The sequence below is a fragment of the Castor canadensis genome, chromosome 1, assembly GCF_047511655.1.
Source record: "Castor canadensis chromosome 1, mCasCan1.hap1v2, whole genome shotgun sequence".
NCBI classification, from domain to species: domain Eukaryota; kingdom Metazoa; phylum Chordata; class Mammalia; order Rodentia; family Castoridae; genus Castor; species Castor canadensis.
This window is the reverse complement of record NC_133386.1, coordinates 14,580,679-14,599,425: the sequence shown is the minus strand read 5'-3', so window position 1 is coordinate 14,599,425 and position 18,747 is coordinate 14,580,679. Positions and strand designations below refer to the sequence as shown.

Here is an 18,747-nt window from a genome sequence, read left to right as displayed (position 1 = left end):
GCTTAGTATCAGTTACAAACATAGTGAGCACTTCTGGGGTCCAGTGGCTGTCACATACATTTGGGACAAGCTGGTATTCTTTAGTGTCCTCCATTAAAAGGTCTACTTGGGGACAAAGTTGCTTACTAAATGCTTTTATAATGCCTTTTAAAAAACAATATTTAAAGATTAAACATTTTTAACTTACATCTAAAAAATTATACAAGTTTATGGAGCACCAAGAAATGTGTCAACACACATTTATAGTGTTATATTCAAATTAGGGTAAGCATGACTGTCTTCTCATTGATCATTTCTTTGTTGTAAAAGCATTCCAAATTCTTTGTTCTAACTTTAATAAACACACGCAGTACATAATCACTGTCTGTTGTCCCTGTACTGTGTGACAGAACAGCTGTCTTACTGAAACTTAACATCAGGCCAACCTTCCCCTGAGCTGCTCTTCCTTCCACTCTCCCCAGCCTCTTGAAACCACAGTTCTATCGTCATCCTTTATGAGTCAACACATGAACAAATTCATGCTGCATTTGTCTTTCTGTGCCTGGCTTATTCCACTTAGCATTGTGTCTTACAGTTCCGCCCATTTGTTGCAAATGACAGGATTCCATTCTTGCTCATGGCTGACTGATGTTCCACGGCATGCAGGGAGCACATTTTCTTTGTTCATTCATCACTTTGTGGACACTTATGTTGCTTCCATTTCTTGGCTATTGGAAACGGTGCTTCAATCAACTTGGTAGTGCAAATGTCTCTTCGATATTCTAGTTTCATCTTCTCAGGATATATACCCAGGAGTAGGATTTCTGGATCGTATGATAGTTCTGGTTTGCATTTTTTGAGGAACCTCTGTACTGTTTTTTATAATGACTACCAATAGTGATTTCTGCTTCCTCAGCAGTACTCCTTACTTTTTCTTTTTGATAACAGTTATTCTAAGTGGAGTGAGGTGGTAGGTATCTCACGGTTTTGATTTGCATTTACCTGAGGATTGGTAATGTGGAACACTTTTTATGCCTGTTGGACATTCATATATCTTTTTCTGAGGAATTTCTATTTAGATATATTGCTCATTTTTATTCGATTATTCTTTTTTTTCTATCCAGTCATTTGAGCTCCTTACATATGCTTGTTGTTAACCTCTTGTCTTATGTAGAGTTTGCAGGTATTTGCTTCAATTCTATAGGTTGTTTCTTCGCTCTTTTGACTGCTTTGCTGAGCAGAAGCTTTTTAGTTTGGTGGAATCCTATTTGTCTATTTGTGCTTGAGTTGCCTGTGCAAAAATCCCTTAGAATTCAGCAGTGAAGCTACTTGGTTCTGAGCTTTTCCTTGATGAGAGAGAATTTTTGTTACTGATTCAGTCTTGTTGCTCACTATTAGTCAATTCAGATTTTCCCATTCAAAGTGATTTAATCTTGGTGAGAAGTATATGTCCAGGAAGTAGTACATTTCTCATATGTTATCAAATCTGTTGACATGTGGTTCAGCAAATACTCCACCACCTGAGCCATACCCCCAGCCCACAGTTTTCATAATCTTCTCTAATGATCCTTTTTGTTTCTGTGATGTCAGTTGTAATACTACTTTTTTTTAATCTCTAATTTTATTTATTTGAGTCTTCTCTCTCTTTCTCTTTTTTTTTTTTTGGATTGGTCTAAGAGTAGGTCATTTTTGTTTGCGTTTTTTAAAAAAAATACATTTTGCTGATTTTTCTGTTTTGTTTTAGTCTGTTTCATTTACCTCTGTTCTGGTCTTCACAATTTCTTTTTCTTTTGCTAATTTGGGGTTTGGCTTGTTCTTGTATTTTTAGGTCCTTGAGGTGCAATAATAGATTGTTTATTTGAGATCTTGCTGCTTTTTTTTGTAGTATTGGGGCTTGAACTCAGGGCCCTCACATTGAGTCACTCCACCAGCTATTTTTTTGTGATGGGTTTCTTTTAAGATACAGTCTTGCAAAGTGTTTGCCCAGGCTGGCTTTGAACTGCGATCCTCTTGATCTCAGCCTCCTGAGTAGCTAGGATTACAGGCGTTAGCCACTGGTGCCTGGCCTTGCTGCTTTTTTTGATGTAAGAGATAGCTGCAGGTCTATATCCCTGGTGAACTTGTGTACAAAAATTCTCAACAAAATGCTGGCAAACCAAAACCAGCTAACATTAAAAAGATTATTCGCCATGATTGAGTGGGATTCCTCTGAGGCTTACAAAAATGGTTCAGTACATGCAAACTGGTAAGCTTTCCTCTTGGTGCACCTTTTGCTGTATCCTGCAAGTTTTGTATGTGGCATTTCCATTAACATTTGTTTCAATAGATTTTTAGATCTCTTCCATAATTTCTTTCACTGATCTATTGGTTGTTCAGGGCTATGTTGTTGAGTTATGTATTTGTATAGGCTTAGTTTTCTTGGTATTGATTTCTAGTTGTTCTTTTTTTTTTTTTAAACAATGTGGTCAGAAAAGATACTTAATATGACTTCAAGTTTTAAAAAATTTTGCAATCTTTTTGTGGCTTCCATATGATGGTGAATCTTTCTCACACTGTTGAGAAGGAAGTGTACAGCTGTTGGATGGACTGTTCTGTTGGTATCTGTTAGGTCCATTTGTTCTGTGGTACAACTGAACTCTGCTCCTTTGTTGGTTTTCTGTCTAGGTGATCTGGTCATTGCTGAAGGGGGAGTGTTAAAATCCCCTGATGTTATTGTGTCTGCCTCTCCTTTTAGACCTATTAATATTTGGGTACTCTGACATTGGGTGTGTATGTTTTTTAGAATTATTATACTGATGACCTCTTCATCAGTATACAATAATCTTCCTTGTCTCTGCTGTTATTGATTTAAAGTCTTTAATAGGCTTTCTTTTAGTGTCCATTTGCATAAAACACCTTTTCTTATCCCTTTGCTTTCAGTCTATGTACATCCTTAGAGATTTAGTAGGTTTCTGGTAAGCAGTGTATGGTTTGGTCTTGTTTTTTAAATTCAGTCACTCTACGCTTTTTAGATGGAGAATTTAATATACTTGCATTTAAGATAATTATCAACAAGTTAAGTCTTATTATTGCCTACTTCTTTTCTAGTTTTTGTGTAGTTCTTTCTTTTCTTTTTTTCTTCCTTTCTTATAGTCTTCTTTTGTGGTTAAATGCTTTTTTCTAGTAGTGTTTTTGTTGTGTCCATTGTAGGTTTTTGCATTCTGGTTACCATGAGGTTTACATAAACATCTTTGAGTATAACAAGCTATCCAGAAATTAGTGATTTAAAATTAATCATAAAGATAGGAATAGAAAGAAATAAAAAGAGAAGTAAAGAATGAAAAAAATACAGATTAAGAAACTTACATTTGCAATCCATTCTTCCTTGTTTTGAATTTTAATGTCCATTTTACATCTTTTTATATTGCTTACTTGCTAACATATTAATGTAGTTATTATTGTAATCATTTTGTCTTCATACTGAAGGTTCAATAGTTAGTGAGCCATGTTTATAATACTACAGGACTCTCAAGTAGTCTGTGTAGTTAATCTGACCAATAAGTTTTATACTTTCTGATGTTTTGCCCATACTTTTTAGCCTCTCCTGTTTTTTTAGTTTGAAGAGTCCCTTTAGCATTTCTTGGAGAAAGGACAATGGTAATAAATATTCTCAGCTTCTGTTTGTCTAGGGATATCTCTTCTTTTCCAGAGGCTACCTGCTTAGAGTATTGTTCTTAGTTTGCAGTGATTTTTCCTTCAGCACTATGAATTGTTCATTCCATTACCTTCTGGCCTGTAAGGTTTCTCCTGAGAAGTGCACTATCAGGAAAATCATAATATACTTGGGTATAAATAATTTGTTTCTTTTCTCTTGTTGCTTTGAGAATCCTGTCTTTGTTTTTAACCTTTGAGAAACTGATTATACTGTATCTTGGTAGACTTGGTTTAGTTGAACATGACTTGTGAGCTTTGAATTTTCTATACCTGAATATTTGTAACCTTCCATAGGTTTGGGAAGTTTTCTGTTATTACCTATTTGAATAATGTTTCTACCTACCTCTTGTGTATTCTAAAGTCCCTTTTAAACCCCAATAACACGAATATTTGATCTTTTAATGTTATCCCATTGTTCCTGTAACTAACTGTTCTTCATTCCTTTCCTTCTTTCCTTCCTTCCTTCCTTAGTTCCTTCCTTCCTTCCTTCCTTCCTTTCTTCTTTCCTTCCTTCCTTTCTCCCTCCCTCTCTCCCTTCTTTCCTTTCCATTTGTATATTTTCAAAAAGTTTGTATTTAAGCTCACTAATTATTTCTTCATTTGATCCATTCTGCTACCATTGCCATCTTTCACATTTTTCATTTTGTTTAGTATACTTTTCAGCTCTAGGTTTCTGTTTGATATTTTTGGCCACTCAGAGAAACCTCAGTGTTTCAGATTTAGTTACTGAAGTATTTCTCCACATTTTCTTTGAGTTCATTGAGTTTCCTTAGAATAGCTATTTTGAATTCTTTAAGAGTTTGTGCATGTGGGTTGTCTTATGGTCAGTTTCTGATGTCTCATTTTGTCTATTAGGTGAGATTTTGGTTCCCTTAATGTTATTGATTTTTATTGGTGTGTGATATCATCTGTGCATTGAAGGATAAGGTATGTGTTCTAGTCTTTGTAATGTGGCTTTGACTGTGCTGTTTTCCAGAATTTCTAAGAAAACTGTTGATTATTTTCTCTGAGCATAGATTCACTGCCTGGATTTCAGCAATAGATGGCAGCCTAAGTCCAGGCTTGCTGCCAGTCTGCAGTTGGCATGTAGTCACTGCTTAGGCATTAGAGGCTGCCCCAAATTCTACTTTTCACAAATATGTCATTGTATTGCATAGGATGGCCTAGGAATGTCCATCCCCCTAAAAAGGGGATTTTTCTCTGAAAGCTTTCACCTGGGAATAGGAAAGTCCTACTCATATTCACAGCTACTGGACTATAGTCAGGTACCAAGGGATTCTTCATGGCCCTGGGCCTCATGGTGGAGGTCTACCATCCTCTTCCTTCCCCAAAGGCTAATAATTCTCTCCATGTTATGTTTCTTGGTGTTGTAAAAAGGATAGTTGGCAGTCCTGTGGCACCACAACTGCCTCAATACTAGTTCATACTGGATCCTACAGTTCACTGAGACCAGTGGAGTACAGTGTGGACAAGGCTCATGTGTTACAGCTTTCCTGCTGTTCTCATCTCTTCATCGCCCAAGACCACTGAAGCTGGCTGGGGGTGATATAGGCTGAAATGCAAGTCTACCCACTAAGGCTTTATGTTTTCACCTGGTGCAGGGGTGGGTAGACAGGTTTGTCTGAGGGTAACAATCTCTGAGGGTAGGGGCTCTGGCATCCTGCCAAGTACCAAGTTTCTCTGTGATGTGCCTGGTACTGAGATTCAAATCTAAGGCCTGCACTTAATTCCCTCTCTTTCCCTCAAGTGGGAGGTATCTTCACACTGTGCTGCTTGAAATTGAAGGAGGGATGATGTGGGCACCTATTTCCAGATACTATGATCTTTCCTGGTTTCTTTAGCATTTGTAGATGTGCTTTCCTGTGTGAATAGCTGTTCAGATCAATGTGTCTATTGGAATTCACTCATTGGCAAGTCTTATTCCATTATCTTGCTCCTTCCCTTCATTACTCAAAATGTTTTTAATTTGTTATTAAAAGAATATCTATAGAAGAAGCAATTTTAAACCATATTTCAAGAATAGCTTTTATGCTTATGTTCTTTTTACACATACACACAACATAGTTTGTCACAGCCAGCTTCTACTGGCTCATTAATGCCTACTGTTACATTTTCAGTTTTGTAAAACTGTTGATGTAAAACAAGTGGCTTAAAATTCACTATGGTGGCAATATTTATACCATGAAAATTGACAAATGCCATAAATCTATGACTTTTTTTCTTTACTTAGAGAGCCAGTTATTAAGCACTTTGGTGTGGCTCCAATATTTACTTTGAGAAAAAAAAAAGGGCTATTACCCTTGGATATGACTTTTTCATGAAAGTTCATATGAGGAAAAAATTGACAATTTTTTTCCTGCATTTTCAGGGATACGGAAGGACAGAAGAGGAGGGAGAATGCTAAAACACAAGCGCCAGAGAGATGATATAGAGGGAAGGAATGAAGTGGGGTCCTCTGGAGACATGAGAGCTGCCAACTTTTGGCCAAGCCCTCTTGTGATTAAGCACACAAAGAAGAACAGCCCAGCCTTGTCCTTGACAGCTGATCAGATGGTCCGTGCCTTGTTGGAAGCTGAGCCCCCCATAATCTATTCTGAGTATGATCCCACCAGGCCCTTCAGTGAAGCTTCCATGATGGGTTTACTGACCAACCTGGCAGACAGGGAGCTGGTTCACATGATCAACTGGGCAAAGCGGGTGCCAGGTAAGAATGCTAAGATCAACTTCTGTTTCAAGAGTCCATAGCTTTTCAAGAACTGGCTGTGATATCATAGGAGAATAGTGTGGTATTTAATTCATGACAAGGTGACTCCAAGATTTATTTAATTTTCAATATAGTATATACAGTACTTATCCTGGAATTTAAGAAACAACATTTAAAATTCAAAAGCCAGAAGACTAAAATGCTTAACTTGACATAACTCATTTTTAATCCATCTTATTTGCCAAAAAGATTTGATAAATGTATTATGTATCATAGATGCACAGTATCAGAAGTGTTTAATATTAAATGATCTACAAAAGTAAAACACCTCTCTTAGCAAACAATTTTTCCTGAAAATCTTTTCTTTAAAGATCCTAATGAAGTAGAGGAATCATAATGGGTTCATTTACTCAGTGCCAACTATTTACCCAATTAGTTTGTACATTGAATTTTAGAGGAAAGGAAATACAATAGAAAAATAAATTAGAATATCATTTTTGAGAGGCGCTTGTGGCAAGATCCAGTTGCTGAAGTGACATGTTGGTCCTTCTGTTGATTTTCTCAGAAATGTTGTCTCTGTAAAACTTCACTGTTGCTCTTGTTGTTCAGGAAGGATAACTCTAGTTATTACGGAAACCAGACTCCTCCTCTATGTCCCAACACAGCCATTATGCATATCCAGAAGTTTATGCCAACACAAGAGGAGGTTAAATCTCTTTTCTTGGCTTATTTACCAAATGAGCCAAGTGGATTTAGATTAGAGATTTTCTCATTTGGTTTCTTTCCATAGATTAAATTATTAACTAAGAAGTAGGAAATTTTTTTTTATGAAGCCAGAAAATGTGGACTCTTGTACTTATGTTTCCAGGGTATCACTGAAAGGCAGTATGAGTAAGTAAATGTATGTGTGGCATTAGAGAATTGTATATTTATTTGCATATATCAACATATAAACATGGTCATTTGAATAAAGAGCCAGCAGTACTGTGATCCAGACTTGTTAGAGGACATCCATTTAGGGGGTCTGGGTGGTGAAAGTAGGTTACTGGCAAACAAAAACTCATGGCCATCACTGGAATTAAAAGTTTTATTGAGCTCCTACATATTTTATCATTCTTATATGTAGTAGATATATTGCACATAAATTGGAATCTGAATGATATAAGCCTATAAGTTTTTCCTTGATTTTTATATCAGTTATTGCCTTATTTTTATGCTTTGCAGGAAAAAAAAAAGTAAGTAAACACAAAAAAATTAATGGCCATAACCCCAGAGCGAAGTCTTGGTTGCTGTTAAATTTTATTTTCTATAAACACGCATTTCTCTCATGAAATCTTGGCCTTATTAGTTCCAGAGCACTGCTGAACTCAAGTGTGTGTATGTTTGTGTACGTGTGCCTGTGTGTGTGTGTGTGTGTGTGTGTGTGTGTGTGTATGGTACTGGGATCAAATCTAGGGCCTTGCACATGCTAGGACAAATGCTCTACCACTGAGCCCTATCCCAACCCTCAATCATATATTTTCCATGCTTATCAGTAGGTAATTACCATCATAGCTTTTTTATTATTATAAAAATTTAAAAAGCAATTGAAACAACTAGAAGTAAGTTCAGATACATTGCCAATGGATAAAGGATTCATTGCAGACACTAAGGAAAAGAAAATAGTGTGTCCATGTTTAGCTATCATTGTCAAACCCAGAACTAAACAAATTTATGGTAATGAGATGTATAGCAAAACTACTCTCAAACTTCATTATGTTAATTTAAAAGACTCCCAAATCCTTGGGCCAGACTACATTTTACTACTTGATCATTAAATAAAATAAGGGCAAAGGTGAAATTAGGAACAGTGTGTGTTGTACAGTGATGCTTTGGTTAGCCACAGACCACATCCATGATGGTGGCTCCACAAAAGTAAACTGACTGGAGATAGTGTGGAAGTGAAAAATCACTAATAATGCATTCCTCAGAATGTGTTCCTCTCATGGATGACCCATACCCTGCGTGTGTCTATATGTGTGTGTACCATTGGAACACAGCTGTTTTAGTCAAAAGCCTACTTTTCTATCAAACAGAATGAAAATAATCATTGACTTAAATGAGGGAAGAAAAAGGTGTTCTGGAAGAACTCTGAAGATGACTGAAAATTTTCAGAGAAAACCACATTTTGAAAAGCTTTTATTTGTCCAAATACCATCTGTCTTTAAAAAACAGCTCACATTAAACCATGAGTATAGACAATGTTAATTATGTGGTAACAATTTGAGAATGATAGTGAGAGTAATTTGAAAAAGAGGGAATAGGAAACTTCATTAGTGAGGAGAACAGCAAGGGAGCTCCTTCCAGAAGTACATGTGGACTTACAAAAACCTGCACGGGACATTTGGATAAATCCCAGAATGGCTGTTAATGTAGCCAAAGTCATGAATTGGCTTACATCATTTTCAGTGAAGAATTTTAATAAAGATAATCAATACTTTCGGTTACTTTAGTAGTTCTAGAAGTACATTTTAAAAATTATTGTTAGAATTCTCAAGTGTTAATTGTAAGTTACATTTTCCTTTGTTTTAACGTTTGGCCATATTTTTTGATGCTGTGTGTCTCTTTACCAGGGAGTGAGATATGAAGCGATTTAAAATAAAATACACCATCCATATGTGATAGTCAAGTTGCAATCTATAAAGTGCTTATATTTAAACCTGGCTAAAGATGACTTTTAAGTAATTAAATTTTCCCTTTGCAATTTCAAAACAACAGCAGCAAGAAGAAAGATAAAACTTTTCTGCTGAGCTCTGACAAAGGACGCTTTTGTGTAGCACATGGTATCTCTTTGCATTTCGATATCTAGCTATAGAGGTTTGTCTCTTTATGCTGTGCCCTGAAATTTGTTAGTCTTTAACAGGCATTTTATTCTGAGTCCATAGATGGTTTATTTTTAAAGAGTTCATTATTAAATCTTAATTTACTCCCATCCTGCACATTGTGAAACTAGTCAAAAAGTACAGCATCATTCAGCTATAGGTCAAAAAGAGAAAAACCATGATGGAAAAGATTTATATTTTTAATGTCTGTATCATACTCAGTTTTATCACCGAATGATTTCCCTCCCTTTTTTTCTTTTCCTTTTTTGGGGGGAGGGTATTGGGGTTTGCTAGGTAGGGTCTACCACTTGAGGAGTGATTGATTCTTAATTTCAGTGTTAATGAAATACTGGGATCTTTTTCCACCAGCAGCCTGAAAGATATCACCCATGCTGTCACCTTGATATATGAAAAATGAATTCTTTTCTAAAATTTACCAAAATTTTACCAACTTGAAGAGCAGTTTCATTCTCTCTGTTTGGCTGTAGTTCTACATATTGAATGAATGTATGGGCCTTTAAGGACTCATATCCAGAAGCCTGACAGCCCTGTGGATGGCTGGGCATAGGTCTGAGAGGGTGGGCTGGAGGCCTGGCTCAGGAAGGAGAATGGAAAACACGTTGCCTTCACTACTTCCTCATTTTTGAAGTGACAAACAGTGACTTTCCTAGTCTCCCTTCCCTCTACTCCCTGTGTACTGAATGCTGGGTAAGTTCCTTCTATCCTGAGTCTTGACTCCCTACCATTTCTCTTTGGGTGCTCTCCTTGCTCACCCTTGGTCCTAGGAATAAAGGATCCACTTTTTCTGGACATTTGGGTTTTTAGCAGTTTCTGTGTCATCTCCAAGGGTGTGTGGTTGTCTAAGCCATCCCAGGAGCCAGGGCTTCTGCTCCTGTATTTCCCAGGAGCCCACTGATTAGCATCTCTGGGTCTAACACTCACCCTCATTACTGTACTCCAAAATGAACTGAGCTCATTTGGCACTGGCTTGAAGGAAGGAATCAAAGAACGATCAGAAAGTGACTTTGAAAACTCAGTGTTCCAGCAACTGGAACTGCTCTTTAAGGCTGTGGTATTTCTCTTTTTACCTGGCTTCAGAATCCACCTGCTGTCTTGGCTGTTCTTTGACAGATGCCTTAGTGAGACTCCACTCCCAGCCTTTGTTTTGTGAGAGAAGAGGGATGTCCAGAGGAGTGAGTACAGACTTAAGCTATGAGGACCTTAAGGGCCTTAGTTGCCTATGGGCAAATGAGTTTCACTTAAGTGAATGTAAATGAAAAGGATTAGGGAGGGGGCCCCACCCCTCCACCTGGGAACAAGGAGCATGTTCAAAGAGACCATTCTATGCTGGGAGCTTCCTGCACATTCCAGGTACTTGACAAAGCTACCCAGTCCTCTGCTTCCCACCTATACTCAGAGCAGTGGACTCTGCTTTCAGGCTGTTGTAGCACTCCAGCCTGCATGGACATGGAATGGAAGTACAAGCAGCATCCTGGAGAGGAGACAGAGGTGTATGCTGAAGGTCAAGATTGACTATTTAGACTTTGCAATGGTTCTACAATAAGAGCCTCTGGACAGAGCTAGAATCCACTGCTCTAGCATGAATGGTGGCAGCACTCTGGGTGGCAGTGCACAGCCCCTTCTGGAGTGTGCATGTCCAGTCAGCCCTGGTCACCTTTTCCTCTGCTCCACTAAAATCTCTGGATGAAACTCAAGGAAAGCAGCAACTTGCCTGATTTGTCCTCCATGTGAAACCTGGAAGACCAGTAGATATTTGAGGAACCAAGGCTATTAAGACTTTAAAAATCCTTTTCCCATCATAAGGGTATTTGAGAAACATGTCCCACTTGGATCTTTTTACTTTGCGCTCCTCAAAGACCTGTTTTGGTGAGTCTGGGTTTGCCTCTAGAATCTACATGTCTATTTTGGGCCCAGTAGGTGTGGTGTGGCTGTTGGGTGCCTCAGGTCACCTTATAGGAAGGGAGTGCTGGCCTGTGGTTCTGCCACTTCTGGAGGGTTGGCATGGAGATGTTAGCTTTTTATTAACTATTTATATGCTAAAAAGATATGTTACTATTGAAATTGGTTATGGATTGAACTGGATGCCCTCAAAAAAGATATGTTGAGATCCTCGGTCCTAACACCTCAAACGGTGATCTTAAGGGTCTTATAGAAGGAATTGAGATCAAATGAGTTCATTTGCATCATGACTGCCATCCTTACCAAAGAGGAGACTTAGGCTCTGAGCTGAACACACATGGATGGAAGATGCTATGAAGAAACACTGGAGCTAAATGTTCAAGTGACGGTAGTAAAATGTGTACAATCAAGGAACACCAATGCTTGCCAGGAAAGGCCAGAAGCTGAAAGAGGCAAGCATGGGTTCTTCTTCTAGAACCTTCAGAGAGAGTGTGGTCCTGGCCACCCTTTGATTTTTGGACTTCTAGCCTCCAGAACTGTGAGATAATATATTTCTGTTCTTTTAAAAGCTACCCTGTAGGCTAGTTGTGTTGGCTTACACCTGCAATCCCAGATACCTGGAGAACTGAAGGATAGTGGTTCCAGACCAGCCTGGGTAAAAATGAGTGAGATCTTATCTAAATCAATAAGCCAAGCATGGCGGTACATGCCTGGGATCTCAGCTGTATGGAAGGTATATGTAGGAGAATTATGGTTTGAGGCCAACCTAGGCCAAAAAGGCAAGACCATTTAGAAACTAACTAAAGCAAAAAAAAGAAAAAAAAAAAAGACTGGGGCATGGCTCAAGTGGTAGAGCACCTGCCTAGCAAATGTGAGCCCTCAAGTTCAAATCCCAGTATTGCTGGCAAATAAATTAATGAAAAATAAAAACCATTGTATTTTTGATCCTTTACATAGCAAGCTAGGAAATGAATGAAAAATATATTATTATTTTTGTTTTGTATTTTTGAGACTAAAAGGGCAACTATTGATACAGGGATGAACATTTTGCTGTCCTCACTGCTAAACAAGCAGGTCACCTAACTTCTGGCTTTGAAGCCGATTCAGAACTCTGACAGACACATGCCTCTGCCTTGTAAATATCTTGTGTAAAGAGCTGGGCCAACACAAGAAGGGTTTCCTCTGGTGCTTTCGGAGTACAAAGATAGATTGATAGCTTTGATGCTGCATTTGCATTCCTGCTGGGGTACAGGGAGAGGTGTGGCTCCCATGTTGGCTTTACCCAGGTGGCTGCACAGTTCTTTCCATTCCATTTACTGAACAGCCTCTTACAGAAGTATTTTAAAAGTCCCTTTCACAATTGACCTCCGAAGTTTAAGACCTTTAGTAATTTTTTCTTCCAATGTGTTAAGCACTTTTAAAGTAAGGTGAAAGATTTGACTATGAGTAATAACTGGTATAGTTATTTTTTCCAAAACAACAAAAAAAAGAAGTTCAAAGTTACACGTTTTGCTTAATTTATGTTAACTGAACATACAGTATGATTTGTCTGTCCTGTATGGAGATTTTTGGTAACATCCCATTATTTTAGGAATAAAAGTCAAAAATTCATGACACTGGAGACATTCGGGTAAGACAAATGCTAGCAAGAGGTAGTGGATGATTTTGACAATTCAGTCTTAGTAGGACTTTGAAACTGTTCCCGAGGAGAGAGACAAAAGGCTGTGCCATGCCTCCCTTCCCTCTTGTCCCACCTGTGGTAGGAGCACCTCCCAAGTGCTCCAGTACTGAGCCCTCAGGCTCCTGCCACTTTTAACCAACCAAGTTCATCCACACAGGGCTTCTGCAAGTAACTTTTTAGGCTTGTGATTTCCAGATTTCTTTCTCTAGGTCCTGAACATTGAAATATTCAGTTTTCACTTTCAGCTGCCCAAAGGACACCAGTTACAGCTCACAATTTCATAAAATTATCTGAAACCAAAGGAGCTATTTTCCCCTTTCTTCCCTTTACCAGCAAATCCACTTGTTTCTACTGGGCCTCTCCTTCCAGACAGGGCCTCCACCCTTCTCTTTATTCAACTGTGGGATGCCCTTCGTGCCTGGCTCTTTTCACTGTATACCATCCATTCTTCATCTTCCATACGTCTAGATTCATGCTACTTTTCTGTTCCACTGACACCAGCTTGGTCTACACCCTGGTTTTTAATCCAAGATGGAATGACTATATTATCTTGCTAGCTGGTCTCTCTCCCTTCAATTCATCCTAGTCATCCCTGCCAAAATAATTTCCATAAATCATTGTTTCAAAGTGCTACACTCCCTGGATTAATTTCCTGTGGCTGCTGTAACCAGTTATACAAGCAAGTTGGCATAACACAACAGAAATGTCCTATCTCATAGTTCTGGAGGCTGAAAGTCTGAAATCGAGGCGTTGACAGGGCTTTGCTCTCTCCAAGGCTCTGTGTCTGACTCTCTGAGCTTCTGGTGGTTGTTGACAATCCTCAGTATCCCCAGCTTGCAGCTGCATCTCACCAATGTCAGCCACCATCATCATGCGGCATGGTGCTCTCCCTGTGTGTCTTTGTCTCTTTCATGGACTCCAGTACACTGGGTTTAGACCCCACTCTAATCCATTACGACAAATCTTAACTTGATCGTGTCTGCGGAGACCCTATTTCCATATAAGGTGGGATTCATACATTCTGAGTGGACATGCATTTTAGGGGGACAACCATTCAGTTACAAATTGTAATTGTAGAACTAACCCTTAGGATGCCTAACCCTAACTTAACCTTTTGCACCATCGGTTAGGCCCTTTGTACAAAGGATTTGATGTCTTATTAGATTGCTCCTTTACAACACAATCCATTAAGTCCATCTCGGCCCATCCTTTTCCCTTGCCCTTCTCCCCTTCACACAGTGTATCTATTTTATTTTCCTCTCATTTGAACTCCTGCACCACACTCTCTATTCAGATTCTAGGTTTATCTTTCCCTAAAGGAATACCACAACTTCCACTTTTCTTCAACTTTAAACTGTGTTACCAATGTGGTCTTCAATTGGGTTCTTCCTCACAGGACAGCCTGTCATTCATTGGTCCAAGATACCTTACCAGATGTATATTGCAGAACTGTGTTAACAAGGTTATAAAATATAGTAATAGCTCTTAATTATTTTCTTATTCCGTCATGGTAGAGTTGTTGCTAGATGATTCACTTGTTAAATAAAAATTAAAGAAGGCCATTATTTTACACTAAGCTCCTATAGACAGGCCCCAACTCACCAGACTCAAAAATCGAAGGGGAGTCATTCATCCTGAAAGTCAAACAGAAACCAAGTTTTACCTGACCTTCTGAGAAATCAGGGGAAGCAGAAATGACAGCCCAGATTGGTCCATTTCAAGGGCATGGCAATGGAACCTCTCTGTTTTAATATTTACATCCTGTAAGTCTTATAAAAAGTAACCTGAAGAAATCTTATGTTGACCAATCAGCTATTTTTCTATTGTTCTGTTTCTCGGTCCACATTTTGCAAGCAAAGTAACTTCGAAATGACCAATCAGTCTTTTCTTCTTTGTTTGTGCTCCTGTTAGCCTTTTCTCTGTCTGTAAAACAACTCCTCTGCTTGGCCCAGTGGAGCACTGATTGTGAAATGAAGTGTTGACCAATTCTAGATTAGCAAAATAAAGCCGATTAAGATCTCTAAATTAAATTGTTGTAATTTTATCTTTTGACAATACTGTAGTTGAATTTCTTCTTTGAAATGAAAGATGAAGTACTTCTGCCATTTGAATTTAATTTGCTTAAGCCATCAACTTGTTCTTTAAAAACTGTATATGTGCAAGATAAGGATAGCATCACTTAAATAAAACCTATAACAGATCCTCCTGTGAAGTAAATATTCCTTTGACAAAACAAATGTTCTTCTTTCACAAATTGTGATTTCTTCATATGATGGCTGACACTGACTATAAAATAGTAGTTTTCTTAGAATGACTACACGATTTTTCCACAATGCAGGTGGCTGCATTTCTGGGGTGACTGGTCTGGATATTTTTGGTGTAACCTGTTCTCTAGCAAGATGCCTGGAATCCATCTACTTCCCAGTAGTGCTGTATTTAGGGCCACGTGGGCTGAACTCCATGGGTCCTAAGTGTCAACGAGGCTGGGCCCAGTTTGAACTTTCCTGAGGTGCAATGGAAGTTACATCTCAATGATGATGTAAGATGTTAGTTTTCTTTAGGAGTTAACAACTAGAGAACTTGCAAAAAGGAGAGAAAAATCAGAATGGACCCTCGTGAGGTCCAAGTAAGTGGAGCTATGGAAAACAGTGGGTGTGTTAAAAGAGGTGTGTAATTCATATCTTTCTAGAGAAAAGTCACGAAATAAATTTGAAATTTGTTTCATACCACCACTGTGATATTGCTTTCTTTCATAGGAACCAGAGAGCTCTGATCAAAAGGTTTGTGTTGTCTATAATCTATACATTAGACTACAAAATAAACTTGACTTTATTTTTTACACAATTATTACTTTCCTCTGCTCACCTTACCCTTCGTTCTCAAATACTCACTTCAAGGGCTGGTGGAGTGGCTCAAGTGGGAGAGTGTCTTGCAAGCATGAGACCCTCAGTTCAAAACCCCAGTATTGCCAAAAAACAAACAAAAAAACCAAAATCAAATCCTCATGTCAAGCAATTTTCTTACTGTGAAAATAAATCCACTGCCTCAAGAAAGTGGCTGAACATTGAAACAGATTAAAAAGTATTTGTCTTAAACTACACATAGTGCCCTATTCAACAAATCTAACCTAATAAAAAATTGATAGATAAAATAACAAGATGGGGCATAAAAACGTGTTCCTTTTCTCTAAATCAAGTAATTTATTTTCTAAAGCAGGCAGTGTAGTGTTCTAAGTGATTTGTAACTGAAAGGTGACAGCCATTAGGTAAACCTGGGCCCACTTTTTGTGGTTGCACAGAGGGTGGAGAATTAGAAAAAGGCCAATGGTAAGGGCCTTTTATTATTAATGGTATTTGAACTTGAACAGTAGGGTAGACGTAGCTGTGGGGTTGTTGATGCTTCAACTCAGCCAAGTCACCACAGGCAGGTTAGCGTTCATCTTCTTCAAAAGGATATGTGACTTCATTAACTCTTTCTGACTGGAGAACTGTAGTTCCAGAGAATCTTTGTGTTACAATTCTGTTGCCTTGCTTTGGCTAATAAACTGTTTCTTGCAGCTTGCCCAACTTTGGTGCTTTTGTGTTTGTGTGTGTGTGTGTTTTGGGGATTGGACCCAGGGCCTTGCAATCCCAAGCACATCTCTACCACTGAGCCTCGCCCTGAGTGCCTGCTCCACTTTGATGGATACTTCTCTTAGGAACATTTGTCCTTGTGTTAAAATATAAATTCTGTTTGAAAGCTCCTGAGACAAGTCACCCTGATTTAGTTTAAAAAACTAGTGACCTTATCTTTTTCGTGTAGGATTATCACTTAATTGTGTCTAGCAGGGTCCTTAACATAATAGTGGGGAAACTCAGAGGTGTGATTGCTAAAGCAAAGCGAAATTTAACAAAGTGGTGGCAGAACCCTTCTCTGGAGGGAAATAAAATTTGTCATTGTAGTGTCGCATGTGGTTACGTGACTGTTCTGTAAACATGCAATCTAATGAAATGGGAGTAGCTCCTTCTCTGGAGGATGTCTCTTCTTGAAATAGCATGTCACAATTGTGACATGTGGTTCTTTTTACCTGGTCAAGATGTTTGCCTAAATTTGCTTCAGGGCATTTGAAAACAGTGGGTGAATACTTTGAATTTGAAAGACTCATTCAAGATTTGAGCCCTAGAGGGATGTTTTCTAAAGCATGTATTCAAGTCCATGTTTTATTTTTCTTGTAGCAATAAGGAATATTTCAAAAAAGGAACATTATCAGTTTTTCTTTTTTTTTTTTTCCTTACTGCTGTCCATAATTCAGAGATGTAAAGTGAAAATATATCGTCTTTCCTTGAGGAAATTCCCCACAGTGTGACGGGGAGCAGTGCTGCTTTGGGGCTGTGAAAGTGAAGGCTCGCTCCACTGAGAGCGGGCGCAGAAGGCTTCAAACTGGAGAGATTTGTGAATACCTAGGGGGTATTCACACTAGGGTGTGAATTTGTCAATTCACATCTAGTACACGCACATCTAAATGCCTGTCTCCAATCTCGTGAAATCGGAGCGATCTACCTAAATATTTTTAATAGTCTTGCCTACCAAATAGTAAGACACCCTTGAGAGAGTCTTTAGCATGAAAGTGTCAAAACAGGTAAATGGTTATCATTAATTCATTCAACTAATCTCTGACTTGACTATTTTTAATGAATTTAAGAATGTATCATAGAAGCCATATTTTGAAAAAGAGGTTATTCAGGAGCTGGACAGTGGCACTAGTTGCACAGTAATGTGACTGTAACTCATCGCCTCTAAACTTTATGCTTAATGGTTAAAACAGCGACTCTCGTGCTAGGCATACTTTACTACAATGAAAAGAAAACAGACATCATGCTCTGTTAGTCAGTTTTCTGTTACTATTTTTAAAATGCTTGAAATAATCAGTTTATAAAGACGTTTATTTGGCTTACAGTTTCAGAGGTCATAGTTAATGGTTGACCTGTTGCTTTGGGCCTATGGTGGCACATCGTGGCAGGACCAAGTATTGGAGCAAACTGTCCCTCACGTGACCAGGAAGGTAAAAAGAGAAGCTTGGGACATACAATCTGTTTCAAGGGAATGTCCCCAATGACCTAGAGACCTCCTGCTAGGCCCAGCCTCTTAAAGTTTCTATCCCCACCTCCCAATAGTGCCAACCTGGGGACCAAGCCTTTAGCACATGTGCCCTTTGGGGAACATTCTAGATCCAAACTACAGCACATGGCAAAAAGGAATAACTGCAATGACTGCAGATTGAGAAGTGACTTATTTTTCTTATCTCAAGCTGTAAACTTGATTTTTACATGCGAATATAAACATTTTTCCTGGCAATAAGTTGACAAACCATTGAAGTGGGGCGAGTCTCTTTTTCAGTTGAGCGTACACGATCTCGTTCACTTGGTAGTGATTTGAGGGTTGCCTCTGGTTCTTTGTGTAAGAAGTAGCCAGAGAACAAAACTGCCGGAGTCGCTCCCTGCAGAGAACGTCCATGTTCCCCCGTCGTGGACAGGGAGCGGGAGTGCAGCTGGGCTCAGGCGGGAAGCAGAAGAAGGGGAGGCGGTTTCCCAACGCAGCTGATACAAACAGCAGCTGAGGGCTTGAAGCACATTGCCTGACTGAAGCCAGCAGAGAGCTTTTCTTTCCCGTCTTAGTTCATCTTGTAGACACCGATGCTGAGGCAGAGACGTTAGAGCAGAGTAGTTCAGCATCAGGGAAAGAGTTTGAATTCAAGAGTGAAATTCTTACGCTGAAATGATTGCACATTTGCAAAGGATTGTACCATTTTTATTATTATTTGATCAAAAAAATCAAACCTCATCTTTCTCTGCCGCCACGTAACGGATGTCTCATCACAAGGGTCTGTATAACGTGGCAAGTTAGGGACACTACCTTTGGCTTGGGGCAGT

General features: G+C 38.8%; 1 protein-coding gene across 9 annotated transcripts in view; it reads left to right on the top strand.

Moving 5' to 3' along the window:
• Positions 1–18,747, top strand: part of Esr1 (estrogen receptor 1) — a 399,315-nt gene that overhangs the window by 247,866 nt on the left and 132,702 nt on the right. For 8 of the 9 annotated variants that reach the window (XM_074072284.1, XM_074072304.1, XM_074072297.1 and 5 more), the window contains exon 5: positions 6,041–6,376. The exons of the other annotated variant lie outside the window; for it this stretch is intronic. In XM_074072284.1, coding sequence (XP_073928385.1) covers positions 6,041–6,376 — 336 coding nt within the window. The remainder of the gene's footprint in view (positions 1–6,040; positions 6,377–18,747) is intronic. 9 annotated transcript variants of the gene reach the window in all.